At 49.1% G+C, this 21,364-nt stretch overlaps 1 protein-coding gene across 1 annotated transcript; it reads left to right on the top strand.

The window, feature by feature from the left end:
* The first annotated feature begins 806 nt into the window (after positions 1 to 806).
* FBXO36 (F-box protein 36) lies at positions 807 to 21,082 on the top strand. The gene is made up of 4 exons (XM_085894349.1): positions 807 to 1,029; positions 12,286 to 12,394; positions 16,325 to 16,500; positions 20,874 to 21,082. The coding sequence occupies exons 1-4, from the start codon at positions 868 to 870 to the stop codon at positions 20,895 to 20,897; spliced, it is 471 nt and encodes a 156-aa protein (XP_085750475.1). The 5' UTR covers positions 807 to 867; the 3' UTR covers positions 20,898 to 21,082.
* The last annotated feature ends 282 nt before the right edge of the window (positions 21,083 to 21,364 follow it).

Raw genomic sequence — 21,364 nt, 5'->3', positions numbered from 1 at the left:
GTGAATGCTTTTTGATCCATAAATTTGCATATATCGATCGCCCTCCAACGCCCTGGGGGCGGGGCCAAATCGCCCCTTGCTCACCGATTGGACGGCAAAAAGTGGGCGTGTGTCGTTTTTGATCCGTTTTTGAAGCACAAAATCCGTGATTTTGTACACGCTGTTCGGCGCGCGCCCTGCACGAGTCCAACACCGGTACCCACAAGCGGCGCAAGAACGGTGGCGATGCGACGGTTGCGAGGTGTGACGTGAAGGTCGTGGCGGTTGTGGTGAAGCGGCGTTGTGGTTGGTGGTTGATGTTGTGACTGGTGGTGGTAACAATGGCGGTTGGTCCAAAATAAAGATAGTAAAAGAAAAACGGCTATCCTGAAGAGTCGCAGCACGCATAAATGACATGTATTCCCACTAGACAACGGGTTTGGGCCTAACTACACATGTACTTGCCGAGATACCTCACCTAAGGGACCTGAATGGTGGTTTGCGAATTTGGTAACCACAACACTATATATATATATATATATATATATATATATATATATATATATATATATATATATATATATATATATGCATATATATATATATATATATATATATATATATATATATATGTATATATATATATATATATATATATATATATATATATATGCATATATATATATGCATATATATATATATATATATATATATATGCATATATATATATATATATATATATATATATATATATATATATATATATATATATATATATATGCAAGTGTCATATCATTTCGGAAATACCTCTTATATGAGACTTAAACTTTGCATTCAATTAAAAGAAAAAGTGCGACAGTTTTGTTTCCATGGTTACGAGTTTTCGAAATGGCGTCTAAGAGCACACTCTCGACGTTGTTGCGAGGGATATCGCTAAGCGAAGAGCAATCTCCACCCGTGGATGTTGCGATTAAAGTGTTGCTGTCCACTAGCGGACAAGCTCCATCACCCAACAAGGATTTCTACCAGTTTTTGGTGAAGCCCGACGAGGTAACGCACTCACAACGAACAAACACACACACACACACACACACACACACACACACACACACACACACACACACACACACACACACACACACACACACACACACACACACACACACTCACACACACACACACACACACACACACACACACACACACACACACACACAGTGAGTGACTGGTTAAAGATTTAACTATTAAATAATAATTCATTTACAAACTTGTACTTTTCTTTGAATATTGTTACAAATCGAACCCATTAATATAAGCTTTGGGAAGTCGAGCCGAAAACGTGCCACAAGCGCGAAGGAAGCCGAGGAGAAAGCTGATGTGCGAAGATAAATTGCTCGAGCGGGAGAACGCCGATCGAGACCGCAGTCCGTGTCGTGTCCAAGGAGATAAACGACATGTTGGACTTGTTCAGCGAGTCCTCCGGGTTCGAGGATTCGAGCCTCGTTTCGAACGTTAACGAAGATATTGTTGCGGTATTCGCGCCCGCCGGCGTGCGAACGGCCACGTAACTCGAATCGCGGCACGTCGCCCACCGGACGGACAATCCAGTCGTGACCCTCTCGGACTAACGCCGGGAACCAGTCACGGGTGGACCTTTCGGTCTCACCGCGATCGAGCCAATCAGCCCCCGCGTGGGATAGGGTTGCTCGCCAAATTCGAACTACCTAAGTACCCACGCGGAGGGTAGACCGGGCGATCGCACCTCGCCGCAGGTCGACTTCGGACACGGGCCACTTAAGCGACCCGTTCCGTACTATCAGAATAACCGAGCGGTGTTATCGTCGACCTCGACGGTTCGATTAATTATCGGGCGTATTCAGCCCACTACCAACCCTTTACGTGAAGCAAGATGAGGGTTCAATGGGGGAAAAGACGAAGCGAAGCGGGAGAACAGTTCAACAATAAAGCACATTTATTCGCGACGAACGGAAAGCACACAAATACAATTCCACCAAATGCACACAAAAAAGAAAACACAATTCCATTTACACAAAAAGCAAACATAAAAGTGAAAACACAGTGCAGAGCTAATACCGACTACCGAGCACACGGCAACACTTATACAATTCTACTTCACAGACGGCGCCGACAACACATACCCAAAACCAAGGAAAAGAAATCCCCCAAGAATGAGGTAGGCCTGAGGCCGAGACCGGGTCGGGCCTACCCGTCTGGTGATGAGACGCGGAGCGGCGATGGCCCCGCAACCCGCGGGCCTCGCGGACAGTGCCTGGCAGGGGGGTGGGAACGGGGCCCCCTTGGTCGCACTATCTCAGCGCGGGGGGAAACAGGAGGGGGTTGCTGATGCTCGGGGTATAGAGGATCTTTATTATGTGCGACGAGCGTCTCCACCTCGGCCAGGTCGCGCTGTCGGCCTCCCTCGGGTGCAGCTTCCTGCATGACGCGAGCACCCCCTCGTCTGGTGTCGCCGCCTTTCCACAGCTCCGTCCCCTCCGTTCCGACTCCACCGCACACGACGAGCAGCTCCACCGCCCGCGAAGTCTTGACCCTCTGCTTCCGACTCTCCTCTTCTTGACTCTCCGACCCGTTCTCGTCCTGCTGACTCTGACTCTTCGTTCCCCTTTTGCTGACTCCGACTCTCCTCTTCTTGACTCTCCGACCGACTCTGACTGACGAACACGGTCCTTTTATCCCCCCGTAACTTCGCCTTTGACCCCCTCCCTTTGACCTTTCACCTCGCTCCCCATTGGCCCGAGAAAAAGTGGGCGTGAAGGCTTTTTGATCCATAAATTTGCATATATCGATCGCCCTGGGGGCGGGGCCACCCGCCCTCGCTCACCGATTGGACGGCAAAAAGTGGGCGTGTGTCGTTTTTGATCCGTTTTTGAAGCAGAAAATCCGTGATTTTGTACACGCTGTTCAACGTGCACCCTACACGAGTCCAGCATCGGTGCCCATGAGTGGCGCGAGATGACGGTGATGCGATGGTGGCGAGTTGTGACGGTAAAGGTCGTGGCGGTTGTGGTGAAGCGGCGTTGTGGTTGGTGGTTGTTGTTGTGGTTGTGATCATGGCGGTTGGTCCAAAATAAAGATAGTAAAAGAAAAACGGCTATCCTGAAGTCGCAGCTCGCATAAATGACATGTATTCCCACTAGACAACGGGTTTGGGCCTAACTACACATGCACTTACCGAGATACCTCACCTAAGGGACCTGAATGGTGGTTTGCGAATCTGGTAACCACAACACTACCCCCTTCCCTTTTTACAGACTCGTCCCGAGTCGTCAAATTTTCGTGTGCCATCATGTGTAGTTTTCCCCTAGTACACTTTACCTACGGATCCCTGAGTGCGACATTCATGGTATTCGTGTCCCCAAAATAAATAACCTGAGGGCTGCGTAACTATCTAAACAAACTCACTCACACAGACGACTTAAATAAAATTGCCGGCGCTAAGACAAACATGCCGGGGGCGCACTCATATGTACAGTACATCTTAACCTTAACTTACAAATTTTACACTAAACCATGGCCCAGGATCATTGAACTCTGCAAAGAAAAGCAGTTAGCAGGGAGCCAGGCTGCCCACATGCAGTCTCTGACTCAAACAATGCAGGTGACAGGGAACGTGGCTGGCTGCTCACACGCAGTCCAAGGCCTTCCCTTTTGAACTGAACTCAGTGAACCACAACGGTGCTTGGGCTGCACAAACGCAGTCTCCGTGCCAGCTCAAGTGGCACACGCAATGAGCACAACGAATGGATGCATGAATACAAACACGGTGCACGGGCCGCCACTGCAGGCCCGTGTTGTAGCTGCCAACAGGGCAGTTCTCGCAGCTTGCAAACTGTTGCTTTTACGATCCTGGCGCACATGGCAATGAACAGGGGGGGGGGGGGCAAAGCAAAAATTGAACGGGGCTGGTGAACATGGGCAGTGGGCATGGCATGGCAAAGGTGAGCAGGCAAACACAGCCGGCAGATGAACTGGCCGGCACAGGCCTTGAAGTACCACAGCTGCAGATGAAGTGGCCGGCACAGGCCTTGCAAAAAAAAAACAGCCAGCCGATGAAGCTGGCCAGCCTTTGCCGTTCAGTGGAGGTTGGTGGAGGGGGTGCGGTGGTGCTGGCCACTTGGAAGGCGGGCTCGGACCTACCTACCTGTCTCCCTCCCAACCTATCGCCTTTGCCTGTCACTGTACATACCCACTCCCTTAATTTGTCAAACCCCAATTTAGCCCCAACTTATTTTTTTGTTGTTTTTATTTTTTTACTTCCCCACTATAAATCGTCCCCTAACCCCCTTTATCGTCCTTGTTCGGCTAACCTATTCTGTCACCTAGCCTACTCCCAACCCCTTCGTTCCCTTCCCGGAGGGGAATAAGGGAGAGCTAACGTCCTGTGTCGAGGCCCAACGAAGCCTCAGAATGGCCTCCCCAGAGTTCGGCGATCTTAACCCAAAGTGGGTCCAGCGGCCCACAACGACAGCGAGGGGATGGATGGTGCGGAGGGGTACATCTCCTAATCTACCCTAACCATTTAACTGTTAAACTACCCCGGGGCTTTCAACAAGCGCCTCTCGCTTAAACTATTGGTTCTAACAACCCAGATTCCCGTCGCCTGTGTTGGTGTCCTTACAATTTCGGGCCTCGCCCCCCAATTTTCTCTCCGTGCCCTCACACGGTCTCCTGGCTGGGACACGTGGCTCCCTTTGGCAGGCACGACCCTCTGCCGATTCTCCCGCTATGGCACCCCCGGGCACTACACTGCCTCCGAGCCTACCAGCTCCCTAACACCGGGGAGTGCCCCCATGGCACCTCCCCTGAAACGCACACGTGGCAGGCCGGCCTCCCGGGCCCCTTTCCGAGGGTCACCCGTGCCCACAACACTGCCCACGCGGCTAATGGCGCCCGGGCCCCCGCACCAAGCAGGCGCACCCGTGCCCACTACTCTATCCCGGCCCCCCATGGGCCCATGGCCTACCGCGGCCGACTAGCCTGGTGCCCGGGGTACCCACTCAGCGATACTCACCTTTCGCAGCCACGCTCCCAAGCCCGTCAACAGGGCTCCTGCACCCCTCCAAATGGGTCTCGAGCCTACTTTCCCACCAACAGCAAAACGACCTCCATTTTTCAATTTGACTAACCCAGCTAACTCACTTTATACTGACCCCGGGGTCCCTTGGGCGGGAGTCACTCCTCCCCCCAATCACTCATCGCACCATGCATTCCCCACTCACTCCACACACACACAGACCCGCTGGCCTCACTCACTCACCAAGCACATGCTTCCACTTCACTCACCAACTCTTCAACACACTCACCACTGAACTCTGCCATCCTTCTATCTACCTCCCCTAACTAACTCGTGCTCCCACGTCGTCCCTTAAACTAAAGCACGTTCCTTTTAACACTACGTAGCTAAACTACGTCCCCTCTACACATTCACAAGTCTGTCACGGTCTCCAAATCAATCATTTTATTTCCCAACCTAAAGCTCACTAAATCCCTCTAACTAATCCATTCCACGGACTCCATGAGGACTTACCCCTGCCCCATGAAGTCGGTCTAACTAAGCTAACCCTTCCCCCTAACTAGTTTTCCATCCTGTGCCCAGGCTCAAGGGGGTCTTTCACCCCTTGCCCAGGAATCCTGTACACCCGAAAGTGAGGCTTGCTTTTTCTTTTTTTCATGCGCAGCACCTGCGCGGCAACTCAGAGCTCGCGCACTTTGCACCTGCCCGTGACGTCATGCAGCTGCACGTGTTCCTCGTCCCTCCTTGGACGGGACCATCCGGCAGAGATACCCCTCCTGCCGGATTCCAACCCCACGTGCAGCCATGACGTCACCGTGCGCATAAAAAAAACAAGCCCCACGTCTCGAGGGGTTCCCCACGCGAACACATGTGCTTTGCCCGTTGGAGCTTAACACACACGATCGCGTGGAGAACCCGTCCGGTCCAAATCCATTTACCTGCCTAAACTTTGTCCGTCCGCGGGATCGGCAAATCCACCGCGTGCGTTTCCGGACCGGGACTTCACTCTCGCAAGCGAGCACGTGGCAGTCTCGTGCGTTGCACAGCACGAACCGCGTGCTCACTGCTGGGTGAACCCGGCACAGTCCTCGAAACAGCTACAGCCGCTACCCGGCTTTCTCTCCTCTGTCGCCGTCTCCGTCTCCATTCCACCCACGCACACCTGCGTGTTACGACGCACACAGTCCACTCCATCACATTCACACGGGGAGACGCGGCTGCGTGCTCCCGCATGCCAACCGACATCTCCCTCACATACCGCTCTCTCACACACACGGTCTCCCTGGCACACAGCGACCTTGCACACGGCCGTTCACTCACGCGTGCCTCACTACTCACACAAACCATACTACTCACACGTGGTGCTCCATTCACTCGCGCGGGGGCACTCACCCGCGGTGCCTCACCCACACACGCGAGGGCACTCAACCGCTGCGCCTCATCCACACACCGTGCCTCACTCATACACGCGGGGGCACTCACCCGCGGTACCTCACTCATACACACGGCGACACTCACACACGCGGTCTCTTCCACACAACGTCCCTCACTCATACACGCGGGGGAACTCAACCGCGGTGCCTCATCCACACTCCGTGCCTCATTCGCACACGCGGGGGCACTAACCCGCGGTGCCTCACTCGCACTCCGTGCCTCATCCACACACGCGGGGGCACTCACCCGCGGTGCCTCATCCACACACGCGGGGGCACTAACCCGCGGTTCCTCATCCACACACCGTTCCTCACTCATACACGCGGGGGCACTCAACCGCGGTGCCTCATCCATACACCGTCCCTCACTCACACACGCGGGGGAACTCAACCGCGGTTCCTCATCCACACACGGTCCCTCACCCACACACGCGGGGGCACTAACCCGCGGTGCCTCACTCATACACACGGCGACACTCACACACGCGGTCTCTTCCACACACGGTGCCTCACCCACACACGCGGGGGCACTAACCCGCGGTGCCTCACTCACACTCCGTGCCTCATCCACACACGGCGTGCTGGGAAGCACGTACTCCGGCACCATCGCTACCACACCACTCACACACGGGGTCGCTGCCACACACGGGGACGCACTCACACCCTGCACCACACACACCGGGACAACCACACTGGGGATTCGTGTCCCCACAAGGGTCTCCGGGGCCTCTATACCCCCCAAGCTCTCCGTGCACTCGTTCACAGCACCCGTCCCCTCAACCTCGCAAAGCACGACCGAACCCACCTGGTCGTGATCCGCCTCAAGGGGGAATACTCCCTCCCCTCGTTCCTGGAGGAGGCCATCCCGCTGCTCGCACCGGGTCCCTACACGCTCCGCGAGCTCACCCCCATTATCCTCCACTACCTCCGTGTGTGTGTGTGCGTCACTTACCCCATCTTCATCGTGTAGTCTTCCCTCTATTTTTTTTGTCTCCCGTGTCTCTGCCAACTCTTCACCCTTTACCTCCCTTGTCTCAACTATTATTTCTGTTGTCGTCACCTCGTGTCTCGTCTCACACGTTTTGGTCTCCCCATTTAATTTTTCCCTTTCGGTCATCGTCACGACCCTCGCCCAACACGTTCCACGAATTATTTTTTCACCCGCCTCCACCGCGGGCCTGTCAGCCGTTGCACCCCCACCCAGCTCGTTTGCTCCCACACGTGGAGTCGCCATTTTTATCTCCCCGGTCACGGCCTTCATGCCCGCCTGCAGGCTTCGGCCCATGTTCTGCGTCTCACCCCGTAGCTCTTTCATTTCCTCCTTCATGTTTGTTTCCATTCCGTTCATTTTTGTATCCATCTTTTCGTTTATTTGTTGTGTATTCGCATCAATCGTCGTTTTCACTTCATTTGTATTTGTATCCATCTTTTCGTTCATTTGTTCGTTCATGCCTTTCATTTCGTTTTTCATATTCGCTTCCATCTTTGTTTTTACTTCGTCCATTTGCTTGTTCATGTTCGCAATCATCTTCGCTGTCGTTTCCGCATACATTTTTGCCAGCATGGTGTATAGCTGGGTCATGTCGGGTGCGCTTGGGTGAGCCGTTTCGGCAGGGGTCGGGGAAGGGTTTTGGTGGAGAGGGGGGGGGGAGGTGTCATACACCGCGGCCGCTGCCGCACCCACCTCAGGTTCTGGGTTCAGTTGGGCGAGTCCGTGTTCCTGCACAATCAACATTTCCTGCTCGGGGATTCCATCCTGGACCATGGATCCTACACATTCTACATCCATTTCTAATACCCCCGGCTCCCGCTCGCCTTGAGACGCCATCTTGCTTCTCGTGAAGGGTTAATTTGCTCGCTCGTAATTTGGAGGGAATCGGGGTCGCTTCTCTCACCCCTGGACCGATTCCCGTGAATTTCGCTGGAGACAGGAGAGCCTGTTGTCCCGCTCTCCAATACCAGTGCCGCGAGGAGGGCGATGAATTTGTATCCCACTCCTGACACCAGTGTTGCGGTCTTCGCGCCCGCCGGCGTGCGACGGCCACGTAACTCGAATCGCGGCACGTCGCCCACCGGACGGACAATCCAGTCGTGACCCTCTCGGACTAACGCCGGGAACCAGTCACGGGTGGACCTTTCGGTCTCACCGCGATCGAGCCAATCAGCCCCCGCGTGGGATAGGGTTGCTCGCCAAATTCGACCTACCTAAGTACCCACGCGGAGGGTAGACCGGGCGATCGCACCTCGCCGCAGGTCGACTTCGGACACGGGCCACTTAAGCGACCCGTTCCGTACTATCAGAATAACCGAGCGGTGTTATCGTCGACCTCGACGGTTCGATTAATTATCGGGCGTATTCAGCCCACTACCAACCCTTTACGTGAAGCAAGATGGGGATTCAATGGAGGAAAAGACGAAGCGAAGCGGGAGAACAGTTCAACAATAAAGCACATTTATTCGCGACGAACGGAAAGCACACAAATACAATTCCACCAAATGCACACAAAAAAGAAAACACAATTCCATTTACACAAAAAGCAAACATAAAAGTGAAAACACAGTGCAGAGCTAATACCGACTACCGAGCACACGGCAACACTTATACAATTCTACTTCACAGACGGCGCCGACAACACATACCCAAAACCAAGGAAAAGAAATCCCCCAAGAATGAGGTAGGCCTGAGGCCGAGACCGGGTCGGGCCTACCCGTCTGGTGATGAGACGCGGAGCGGCGATGGCCCCGCAACCCGCGGGCCTCGCGGACAGTGCCTGGCAGGGGGGTGGGAACGGGGCCCCCTTGGTCGCACTATCTCAGCGCGGGGGAAACAGGAGGGGGTTGCTGATGCTCGGGGTATAGAGGATCTTTATTATGTGCGACGAGCGTCTCCACCTCGGCCAGGTCGCGCTGTCGGCCTCCCTCGGGTGCAGCTTCCTGCACGACGCGAGCACCCCCTCGTCTGGTGTCGCCGCCTTTCCACAGCTCCGTCCCCTCCGTTCCGACTCCACCGCACACGACGAGCAGCTCCACCGCCCGCGAAGTCTTGACCCTCTGCTTCCGACTCTCCTCTTCTTGACTCTCCGACCCGTTCTCGTCCTGCTGACTCTGACTCTTCGTTCCCCTTTTGCTGACTCCGACTCTCCTCTTCTTGACTCTCCGACCGACTCTGACTGACGAACACGGTCCTTTTATCCCCCCGTAACTTCGCCTTTGACCCCCTCCCTTTGACCTTTCACCTCGCTCCCCATTGGCCCGAGAAAAAGTGGGCGTGAAGGCTTTTTGATCCACAAATTTGCATATATCGATCGCCCTGGGGGCGGGGCCAATTCGCCCCTCGCTCACCGATTGGACGGCAAAAAGTGGGCGTGTGTCGTTTTTGATCCGTTTTTGAAGCAGAAAATCCGTGATTTTGTACACGCTGTTCAACGTGCACCCTACACGAGTCCAGCATCGGTGCCCATGAGTGGCGCGAGATGACGGTGATGCGATGGTGGCGAGTTGTGACGGTAAAGGTCGTGGCGGTTGTGGTGAAGCGGCGTTGTGGTTGGTGGTTGTTGTTGTGGTTGTGATCATGGCGGTTGGTCCAAAATAAAGATAGTAAAAGAAAAACGGCTATCCTGAAGAGTCGCAGCTCGCATAAATGACATGTATTCCCACTAGACAACGGGTTTGGGCCTAACTACACATGCACTTACCGAGATACCTCACCTAAGGGACCTGAATGGTGGTTTGCGAATCTGGTAACCACAACAATATTATGACATTTCGTCCGATAGCATAGCTCAGCGGAGGGTGGTCGGTCAAATGTGGGGTTCAAATCCAGACCCGATAACATATTGTTCACAAGCAGGGTGCTGCATCATTGAGTACACCGTCCGTCGGATCCACTTATGAGGAGAGGTGGATCATTAAAAAAAAAACAGTCGTACCTGACATTTTAAACGTTTGTTTTAAGACGTTTTCCACACGAAAGATGGTTTTAACATGAAATAATCAATTAAAGTCGACGTTTTTCTCCACCAAACATGAACCGCACTCTCAGATCTTCTTCTTTCTTTAACGGCCAACAATTATTCCCAGGTCCTTGTGGAGTTGGCTGGGGAGAATTTTAGGCCCAAGTCATTCACCAACAGGCTGGCCAGGACTGACGTTCCACTAAGAACAGGAATTTGTTCAGGGTGCCGGTGATAGCTTGCCGATTCTTCAAGCCGCTGTCACACCTTGACGTTTTAGCCAGCGTATGGCAACGTATCAAAATGTATGTAAAACGCTGGCGTACGCTGAACTATTGATGTTTTTTTTAATTTTTGGGCGTATAATAACGTGTTGGACGTATGCATAACGTATACAGAACGTTTTAATTACATATAGATAACTTATACCAACGAATGATGAGCGTGTTGTCGGCGTTCACAACCTATGCCCAACGACAGTCTAACTTATGCATAGCGCGCGGCAGCGTATCGCTGACGATCACGTGGCGTAGGCTATTAATAGGCTGCGGCTCAACGATTCAAATCATAACCGCACTAGACATTGAAGTGTGAAGCTGCTGTCACACCTTGACGTTTTAGCCAGCGTATGCCGACGTATGAAAAATTTGTCGAACCAAGCTGGCACACGTCGAATACGTTATGGGTAAGTTTTGTATACGTTAAGAGCACGCTGGCATACGTCGTAGAACGCTGGCATACGTCGTAGTAAGCTGGCATACGTCATTGTACGTCGAGAAATTTTCGCATGTTGAAAATTTCTCAACGTACTCGACGTATGACACACATTCCGCATACGCTGGCATAAGTTGTAGGCACGCTACGTGATCGTTGACACATGTCGACATACGTTACTTGTACGTTACTCATAAGTCGAAACACGTCACGGTAATGGTTAGCGTCAGTGTTCCAGACTCCCTGGTTTTTCTTTTTTGTATTTTTTTTTTCTTCGGTATGACGGTTATGATTTAAATCATTGAGCGGCAGCCTTTTAGTCATATTATATTACAACCGCACTAGAAATCGAAGTGTTAACATCACCGTAATACCGAAGAAAATAAAAAATAAAAACAGGGAGTCTGGAACACTGACGCTAACCATTACCTCGACGTGTTTCGACTTATGAGTAACTTACAAGTAACGTGTGCCGACGTGTGTCAATGATCGCGTAACATGCCTACAACTTATGGCCAGCATTATGCGGAACGTGTGAGTCATACGCTGGCATACGTCGGGAAATTTCAAGCATGGAAAATTTGTCTAGCAGCTCGGCGAACTACGACGTTTGCCAGCGTACTACGCCGTATGCCAGCATTCTACGACGTATGCCAGCGTGCTCTTAACGAATACAAAAACTTACCCATAACGTATTCGACGTGTGCCAGCATTTTAGCCCAATTTTCCACACATCAGGCATATGTTGGCTAAATCGTCAAGGTGTGACAGGGCCTTCACGAAGGACACTGGAGGGTATTTAACGTTCACCAACTAATACCGACTGACAGGATATACCATTTAACGTCCATCAAAGGGACAGCACACGCACACGCGCACCAGCACACACACTCACACACACACACACACACAATCTAAACTGGACAAATCCCACTCTATAATGACGTCATCTTCACGGGAAAATAGCAAGGTTGTAGAAATGCATAAAGATGGCACAGTTCTGCAATCGCTTTGTGTCATCGTGACTATCATTCAGATATTTATGTAGACCTACCATTAACCTGACGTATGGTGGAACCTGTTCCACCAATGACTGTGTAAATGCTGCTGCAATGCGTGACACCAAGCCCACTGACCGAAATTATATCTGCAGGTAATCTGGCGAGTCTGGCGCATCGTGCTGCGGCCTAGCTCTCGCTTCGATCGACCCACGCAGCTGACACAATCCCACAACGATTTCCTTAATGACGTCACTTTGCATGGTATGTCATCTTTCCACGACCATACGTTTTATTTTTTTGCCTTCAACTGCAATCTCAACATGTTATTAATCCAACAGGATGCTGCAGAGGTGGCCACACTTACCTTTGAGCTGTCTGCATGGGTTCGATTCCAAACCAGACTAAACTTGTCAGATTAGTGTTCAGTAGGCATGACTGTGGAGTGGTGCTGTTGAACTGGACATCGTGTCAGAACATCAATTAGCTAATGGGACGTTAAAGATCCCACAGTGCCTTTTGCGAAGACTCGGGGACCCATCACCATCCACTCTGGCAAAATTACTGCCGAAATCACCTTCCATCAAACATCAGGCCATCCACTTCTAGAAAAAGTTGAACAAAAAAAAAAAAAAAAAAAAACTTTCTCCAGCCAACCTCACAAAAGATGAGAAATTAGGGATGCAAAACAAATTGTAGTAGTTACAATGAATACTCTTAATTTCAGTATTTTGGTGCCATGAATCAAGTTCTTTCTTCATGTGTAATTCCTATTCGCTGCAGTGAGATGAGATACGACACAGGCCCAAGAGACCGAATCTGATGTACCATACTCTATCACTGAGTGATGGTGTGGCCACAGTTTTGTGGCAAGGGTTTTAATGGGTGGTTTGCTATTGCCTTCCCAGCAGTAGCTGGAGGAGGAATTTTAACTCACCTCCTTCATGAATAACACCGTGGGATCTTTAACATCCTCCAAACGCCAGCAGATGGGACGTCCAGTTTAAAGGGGCTGTCACACCTTGACGATTTAGCCAACCTATGCCGATTTATGAAAAAATTGCCTAATACGCTGGCACACATCTAATACGTTATGGGTAGGTTTTGTATACGTTAAGAGCACGCTGAAAAACACTGCCATAAGTCGTTGTACGCTGGCTTTAATCGTTGAACTTTGGTTTTTCTCAAATTTTCGTATGCTTAAAATTTTACGACGTACTCGGCGTTTGGCTCACACGTTCCGCTACGCTGGCCATAAGGTTTAGACACGTTATGTGATCGTTGACACACGTTATTTATATGTTACTCATATGTGGAAACACGTTGAGGTAACATTTGCGTACCCGAAACTTATTCATAAACTATAGGTAACGTTTTATAAGCATGCTACACAAATGTTGTTCACAGCTCACAACGCACTACTAGAAAGCTTCTCATACATCGAAACACATCAAAGTAATGTTTAGGGAACCCGTGACTTATTTATAATCTATGAGTAACGTGCTTGGGAATTAGTTGTAGAGCATGTCCTACGAAGAAATACGTATGTAGACGTATTTGACGTCTTCAGGACGACCACAGAACTTACTGAACGTGTTTCTAACAAACAGCTGACGTAGAATGACATATTGGCAGCGATTAGGGGAATTGGTATATAAAAAGGGCCTTCGCAGGAGGAACCCGTCTTTTTTTTAGACTTCGTGGTGAGTACATGTCAATGTCATTCCGAGAGATGGAGGATACGCAACGCTGAGACGACAATACCTATCTGTCCTCGAACATCAACATGACCTCATCGAGTTGACACTGCACCAGTTGCGTGCCAATAGAGCCGGGAGAAGAAGACGTGAACGGAGGAGAAGGAACTGGGTGAGATCATGGATCAGGAGGAGACGCCATTACTGCATATATGACCAGCTCATGGTGGAACTCCGTAACGAGGACCATGCATCCTTCAACAACTTCCTGCGAATGCCCCCAGCGATGTTCGACGAGCTGCTAGCCAGAATGGGTCCAAGGATAACCAAGCATTATTATTAAATCATTTCAATAGTCCAGTGGAAGCGATTTAACTCGTTCAATGGAAACGATTTCAATTGCCGAGCACCAGCGTCCAAAAACAATCGGCGAGTGACAGCAAGTTAACTCGTTCAATGGAAACGATTTGAATTGCCTTGCACCAGCGTCAAAAAACAATAGCCGAGTGACGGCCGTTTATTAAAATAGTTTAGTGGCAGTCAATGGATAGCAAACGTCACGTAATCGTAAACGATGCGCTCCCACGTTATGCATACGCTAGACTATCGTTGGGCATAGGTTGTGGACGCCTAAAACACGATAAGCAATCGTTGGTATAACTAATCTATAAGTTATCGAAGCGTTCTGTGTTCATTACTAATACATTATGCATTTGTCAAAGTCTTTTTTAATAATTTCAATACTAAAACAAAGAAATATTTCATCTTCGGAATGAGGAAAAAAAAATTAGCCCTGACAGAACATCGAACAATGGTGCAAAGTATTCTCCTATTCGTTGACGCAACGAGGATCCATCATCCCCCACAGCCTCCACATCACGCTCACATACTACTACTGACATAGACATACAGCTAATACCAATGCTACTCCTACTACTACTACTACTATTATTACTGTCACGCACACCTACTACTAGTAATAGTACTGCTACTATTGATATTACCGGCGTTCACATCTACTCACCATGGAGTCTGGAACAATAGTGGGTTTTTATTGTGAAGCCCATTTGTATATACCAATTCCCCTAAACGCTGCCAATACGCCATTACACGGTAGATGCAAGTTAGAAACACTTTCAGTAAGTTCTATGGTTGTCCGGAAGACGTCAATTTAATTCGTCTACATACGACAATGTGCGTTTTACATATGTTACAAATAGGTTCATAGCATGTTACTCAATGGTTAGAAGCACGTTTTACTTAGGTTCAAAACATGCTACTCATAGGTTAAACGCACATTACTCTTACGTTCATAGCACGCCAATCATTGGTTCAAGGCCAGTAATACATAGTTTCAATGCACGTTACTCATTAGTTTCCAAGCACGTTAAACATAGGCTAAGCTGACGCTACTCATTTGCTCAAAGCACGTTACTCATCGATTAGAAATTTGGTTTCAAGTATGTTGGCCATTACCTTGACGTGCTTCGACTTTTGAGTAACCGACAAGTAACATGTGTTCGCCGTGTTTAAACGATCGCGGAACGTGCTAGGAACAGATGCCAACGCATGCGAAACGTGTGAGCCTTACGTCAAGTACGTCTTAAAATTTTCAGTATGCTTGAAATTTCACGAAGTATCAAACGGACTAGGTAATATGCCAGCGTACTTCAATGATTTCCAGCATACTCTAAACGTATACACAACTTACCTGTAGCGTATTTGACGTGTGCCAAGCGTTGTAAACACATTTTTTATAGAATGGCATACACTGGCAAAATCGTCAAGGTGTGACTGCGATGTTGACACTTCAAATTGTCAGGCAGTTTTGATTTCAATCAGCGTCCGGCAAGTTCTTAACTGGCTACGCCACGAGTTCGCTGGCGATACGTATAGCACGCAAAGGGTAAGTTAAACTCTCGTTTGTCATAGGTTTTGAACGCCAACCACAAGGTAAGCATTCGTTGGTTAAAGTTATGTATAACACAACGAAACGTTCTGTGCCCGTTACTAATATGTTATGCAAACGATCAACACGTTATGAATATTCCAAAAACTTTAAAAAAACATCAAAATTTCAGCGTACGCCAGTGTTTTACATACATTTTTATACGTTGCCATTGCTGCCTAAAACGTCAAGGTATGACAGGACCCTAACATCCATACATTGATAAATCACCCTGCCTGCAAAACAGCAGGATGACAGTTGATAGCTGGGTGGGATATGAACCCAAGTTAAACAGGTTTACCTCGACGCCATCCTGCCATCCCTTGTGCGTAACGAAAATGTTTTTTGTACAAATCAATTTAGTATCCTTCAGCTTTGTGTGACCAATACTTTGTTACGAAATCCAAAAAAAAAAAAAAAGAGGACACAGACATTGGATCTTATATAGATACCAGGCTAGAAGAAGCACATTAAGGACCTGCTATAAATAACCTTGCTTCATTATTTTGAAGCCAATTCGTTCAAAGCGACTTGTTCTGTTGCCCTCAGAATATATACGTGGAGCCTTTGGTGAGAGTATACTCAAAAAGGCACTCGCTTTGTGCAAACCAGCACAAAAAGACTTCATTTCCTGTCTACCTCAGCACATCGCTCAGCACGTGATATCATTTCTCAAACCTGGAGACATTGAGCACCTCTCGCAGGTTTCCCATCACTTTCAAGAGGTCTGGTTGAACCACGACTGCACAAATTGTGGAATTGGTGTGCAGTAGTGAAAGCATACACTGATGAGCCAAAACATTATGACCACTGACAGGGGAAGTGAATAACATTGAATATCTTGTTACAATGGGACCTGTCAAGGGGTGGGATATATTGTTACGAATTTGGAAGTTTACTGCACACAACATACAGGTCCTATAGCTCAGTTATATCGATAAGTAAATGTGGATAGCTTCCCATCCCTTGTCTAATGGGTAATTAAATGTAAATGCCCTGCATAGTTATTTTGATAGTTAGGGTTTTTCTTTTATTTTTACATCAACAACATCAACGCCAACAACACCGCATCACCCTCACCTTCACTTCGCTTCCTTCACCTCGCTCTGGCCGACGTCATGGTGGGCGGAGTTCAAGGAGGAGCCACGCGGCAGCCCTCGACCAATCAGCGTGCAACGAGTGAGGTGACCGTCGCCCAGCCAATCAGACTTCCCCGACTGTGTGAGGGGCGGTCCACGTGATGTCACTACGCCCCCGGGCCCATCAAGGAGTTTGCCGCCCGTTTTGGCCAGTGGGAGAGACGACGAGCGATTTGCGTGCCGAAACCAGCCAGTGAGAGAGGGAGGGTCGCGAGGACGCCCCCCCCTTCTGAAGAGGGGGGTATAATTATGGGCACGGTCTTCACGCAGGGAGAGTTTGTTCTGGCAAGAAGTAAGCATCTGCGTGCAAAAGGTAGTTGAGTGCGAAAGTGTCTGCGCAGAGTGGTCGGTGCAACGGAGGGTCTTCTCCTGCCAGCCTTCGCCCTGCCGACTTCTGTTCGCCTGGAGCCCAGTCGCGAGGGCGTCTGGATCGTGCTGGGGGTCCAGTTCTGCCCCGAGGACCTGGTCCTTGAAGACCGCACAAGGCGGAAAGGTCAAACAGACTCTCACCTTCAGCTCGACTGTCCTCCGGGCTGGAAGTCCGAATAAAGACTACTTTGGTCCGATTCTTTTGGGTGTGTGCATGTGTGTGTTTGTGGCGCCAGTCCATAAGTAATGAATTGTTAAGTGCTTTTTGCTTGTACATAAAGTGCATTTCTGTTGGTCTAACTCTGCTCTTTTGTGCTCCTCTGTCCCATTATAAATAAACCCCGAATGTTAAATGTTTCAGCTTGTTCGTGTCCCTTCCTCCATTGGCTTAGCGTGCTGCGTGTTGGAAAATTAGCCAGGCTGTTGCCACTGTAACGGGATAATTGGACTGACGGATCTTGGCGATCAACCGCTTGGGTCGCACACGGTTCGAGTACGCTAAGCGGCTCGTTCAGTACGGGTGCCGTCGAGGGTGTGGAGACTCAGTAAATCGCCACGTGGAAATCTAACTATTTTGAAAATTGGCAAATAACCCTGTACCACGTGGCAGAAATATTGACGCTTCACGGTCCGATAAGGGACCCGTACTTTTTCGGAGTTTTCCGAAAAGGTACGATCTAAATTCCGGGTGATCGGTCGAGCCGACTCTGCTGCGCCATCTAGCGGTCGTGCTCGCAGCCGATACCCGGCCCCGCAACAATATTAGGCAGCACGTGAACAGTCAGTTCTTGAAGTTGATGTGTTGGATGCACGAGAAATGGGCAGGAGTAAAGACCTGAGCGACTTTGACAAGGGCCAAATTATGGCCAGACAACTGAGGTCAGAGCATCTCTGAAACGGCAAGGCTTGTGAGGTGCTCCCAGTCAGCAGTGGTGAGTACCTACCGACAGTGGTCCGAGGAGGGACCAACCACAAACCGGCAACAGGGTGTTGGGCGCCCAAGGCTCATCGATGCACGAGGGCAACAAAGGCTATCCCATCTTGTCCAAACCGACAAAAGATCTACTGCGGCACAAGTCACAGAAAATGTTAATGGTCATCATGGGAGGAACGGCACAATCCACAGTGCATCGCACTCTGCTGCGTATGGGGCTGCGTAGCCGCAGACCGGTCAGAGTGCCCATGATGACCCCTGTCCACCGTCAAAAGCGCCCACAATGGGCACGCGAGCGTCACAACTGGATCTTGGAGCAGTGGAAGAAGGTCGCCTTGTTTCGATGAGTCCCGTTTTCTTTTAGATCACGTGGATGGCCGTGTACGTGTGTGCCATTTACCTGGGGAAGTGATGGCACCAGGATGCACTGTGGGAAGACGACAAGCCGGTGGAGGGAGTGTGATGCTCTGGGCAATGTTCTGCTGGGAAACCCTGGGTCTGGCCATTTATGTGGTCATCAATTTGACACATGTTACCTACCTAAACATCGTTGCAGACCAGGGACACCCCTTCATGGCAGTGGCCTCTTTCAGCAGGATAATGCGCCCTGCCCCACTGTACACATTGTTCGGGAATGGTTTGAGGAACATAATGAAGTGTTCACGGTGTTGCCCTGGCCTCCAAATTCTCCAGATCTAAATCCGATTGAGCATCTGTGGGATGTGCTGGACCGACAAGTCCGATCCATGGCGGCTCGACCTCACAACTTACAGGACTTGAAGGATCTGCTGCTAATGTTTTGGTGCCAGATACCACAGGACACCTTCAGAGGTCTTGTAGAGTCCATGCCTCGGTGGGTCGGTGCTGTTTTGGCGGCACACGAAGGACCAACAGCATATTAGGCAGGTGGTCATCATGTTTTGGCTCAGTGCATGTGTAGTCGTAAATTGCATTAATATAAAGTAAGACTAACTTTTTACAAGTTCACGTATCAAACTATGGTATATGGAAAAGGCTAAATATATGATAGATTGGAGATTGCACCATTGGTATTGGCAAGTCTGTTATGCTAGGCCATCGTCAACGACACGCATTGCAATTTGAGTTTTATGAACTTGCATATTTACCCTCGCCAACAGCAACAAACCTCACGGCGTTTTGTGTTGATGGAATGAATAAACAATTATCATTACTGCACCACATTTCCAACCGACTATAAAATCAAACTTTCAACTCACCTATCTGACAAAATTGCACACAGTCGACTCAACATACAAGTTTTACCCACACGTTTTACCTCTGCCCACACGAAGTGAAAAGGGGGTAAAGCAATTGGTTCAAGGCTGTCCATCTGTAAACGTGTTTATGATCGAGGAACAACTGTATTTAAATTGAACATTATATTTTGAACACAAATCGGAAAACAAACCTGTAGTTTAGCAGTACTTTAAGCCTGGTTTTGGCTTAGTGGTTAGGGTGGTGGCTGGGGATCCTAGGGTCCTGAGTTCAATCCCCGTTGGCCGCTGAATTAATACACCAGGAGGTTGACTCAGCCTCTCATCCTTCCGAGGTCGGCAAAATGAGTACCAGTGTACTGGTAAAGGGGACACTGCATCAGCGGCATAGCCGTGTCCCAACCAATGATGCAGCCAGCATCCACAGGCTGCACTCGATAGAGAGAGGGAGAGCAGTACTTTGTCTCTGAATTTGTCCCGATCGCACATGTGCAGAGAGGAGCGAGATAACATTTCTGCTCTGTCTGAGTCAAACAAAATTGAAAATCATTCCAAACAGGAAACTTAGTTTTAAAGATGTCATAAAGGACACATACAACAGGTACGAAGAACTAATGTAACATATTAGATGCAGTGGTGTGAAAGACTGCATCAACGGCGGTAAACTTCCGGAATTAATGTTTTCATAAGACTTTTACAATCTTTATTTTATTTAAATTGAATTGTATACGTGAACACTGTACAACACAAATCGCCTTCTTTACACTTTCAAAACTTCCGTTTAGCAGTACTTGGACATGTTAAAATGATATTTTAGCAGTAGATTCTATAATCGTTTAGGCAGTCAGTATACCTGCCCATTCAAACATTTCCATTCTGCTAGTTTCGAAGTGCATGTTATTCAATTTGCCTTTGAACTCTGGATACAAAATGATTTGGTAGACAGCACACAACCTTCATCACTCTTGTGTAATAACATCACATGGTCTCAGTTTGAGTAAACAAACCCATCAAGCACCATTGCCACGTTTCATTCTTCTTCCAAATAGTGTACTTGACCCACTTTCCCCCAACCTGCAAAAATATCATCCCGGTGCTTTCCTGGCAGGATGTTGCATCTTACAGTGTACTATCATTTAAGGAGACATTAAGCCAGTAGTCTTGTTTGCTACTAGTTGCAGGTGGACACAAGGAAACCCTATGGTGCCTTTTGAAACGAGCAAGCGATAGTGTGCCGGCACCGTGGCAAAATTCCCAATTCCTGCTGTGGTGGAAGGGTGCTTTGGGAGCAGCCGGGACTGGAGTGGGAACTTGTCTGGTAGATTTGCAGCAATAAAAACGTTCAGGATTTATCATGCAAGGGATATGGGAAGAATTAATTATAAACTCTGGGGCTGATCTGTTTGTTCTTTCTTCCTCAGCTATGTTCCATGAAGGAAGTGTAGACTACACTCCAGCTGACGGAGATTCGAAAAGTACGAGTTTCCCAATTCACTCTGCATTGCTTTTTTTAAACTCTTGCTACCAAATGAAGGGAGAGGTTTGCCAAAATTATACAAAACACCCAATGTTGAAACAATGTCCCCCAAACAGCGTTTGTTCAAAAATAAAATTAAACTGATTAAATAAATGCAATAGTTTCCACTGATTATCTTAAAAAAAAAAAACTGGCTTCAGATGAAACACTTTCCTTTTGAGAGATGAGGGTTACTGCTCAAAGACAGCATTGAATGAGCAGCCCAAGTTGCCCCAATAAAATGCTGTTTAAACCACAACACTACGAAGGGGGGAGGTTTGGGAATTCCAGGATTTCAACCCAACTGCAGTGAAGACGCAACAATAGATGTCCAAGTGAAGATGTGTGCGGCTCGAGGTGGTAAGCTAGCTATTCATCACAAAGCAGTGTTTGTGG

This window comes from Eptatretus burgeri, chromosome 9 (genome assembly GCF_056783735.1).
Source record: "Eptatretus burgeri isolate ZD-2024b chromosome 9, Ebu_testis_v1, whole genome shotgun sequence".
Classification (NCBI taxonomy): domain Eukaryota; kingdom Metazoa; phylum Chordata; class Myxini; order Myxiniformes; family Myxinidae; genus Eptatretus; species Eptatretus burgeri.
The sequence above is the reverse complement of the archived record's forward strand: the minus strand, read 5'-3'. Positions and strand labels throughout refer to the sequence as shown.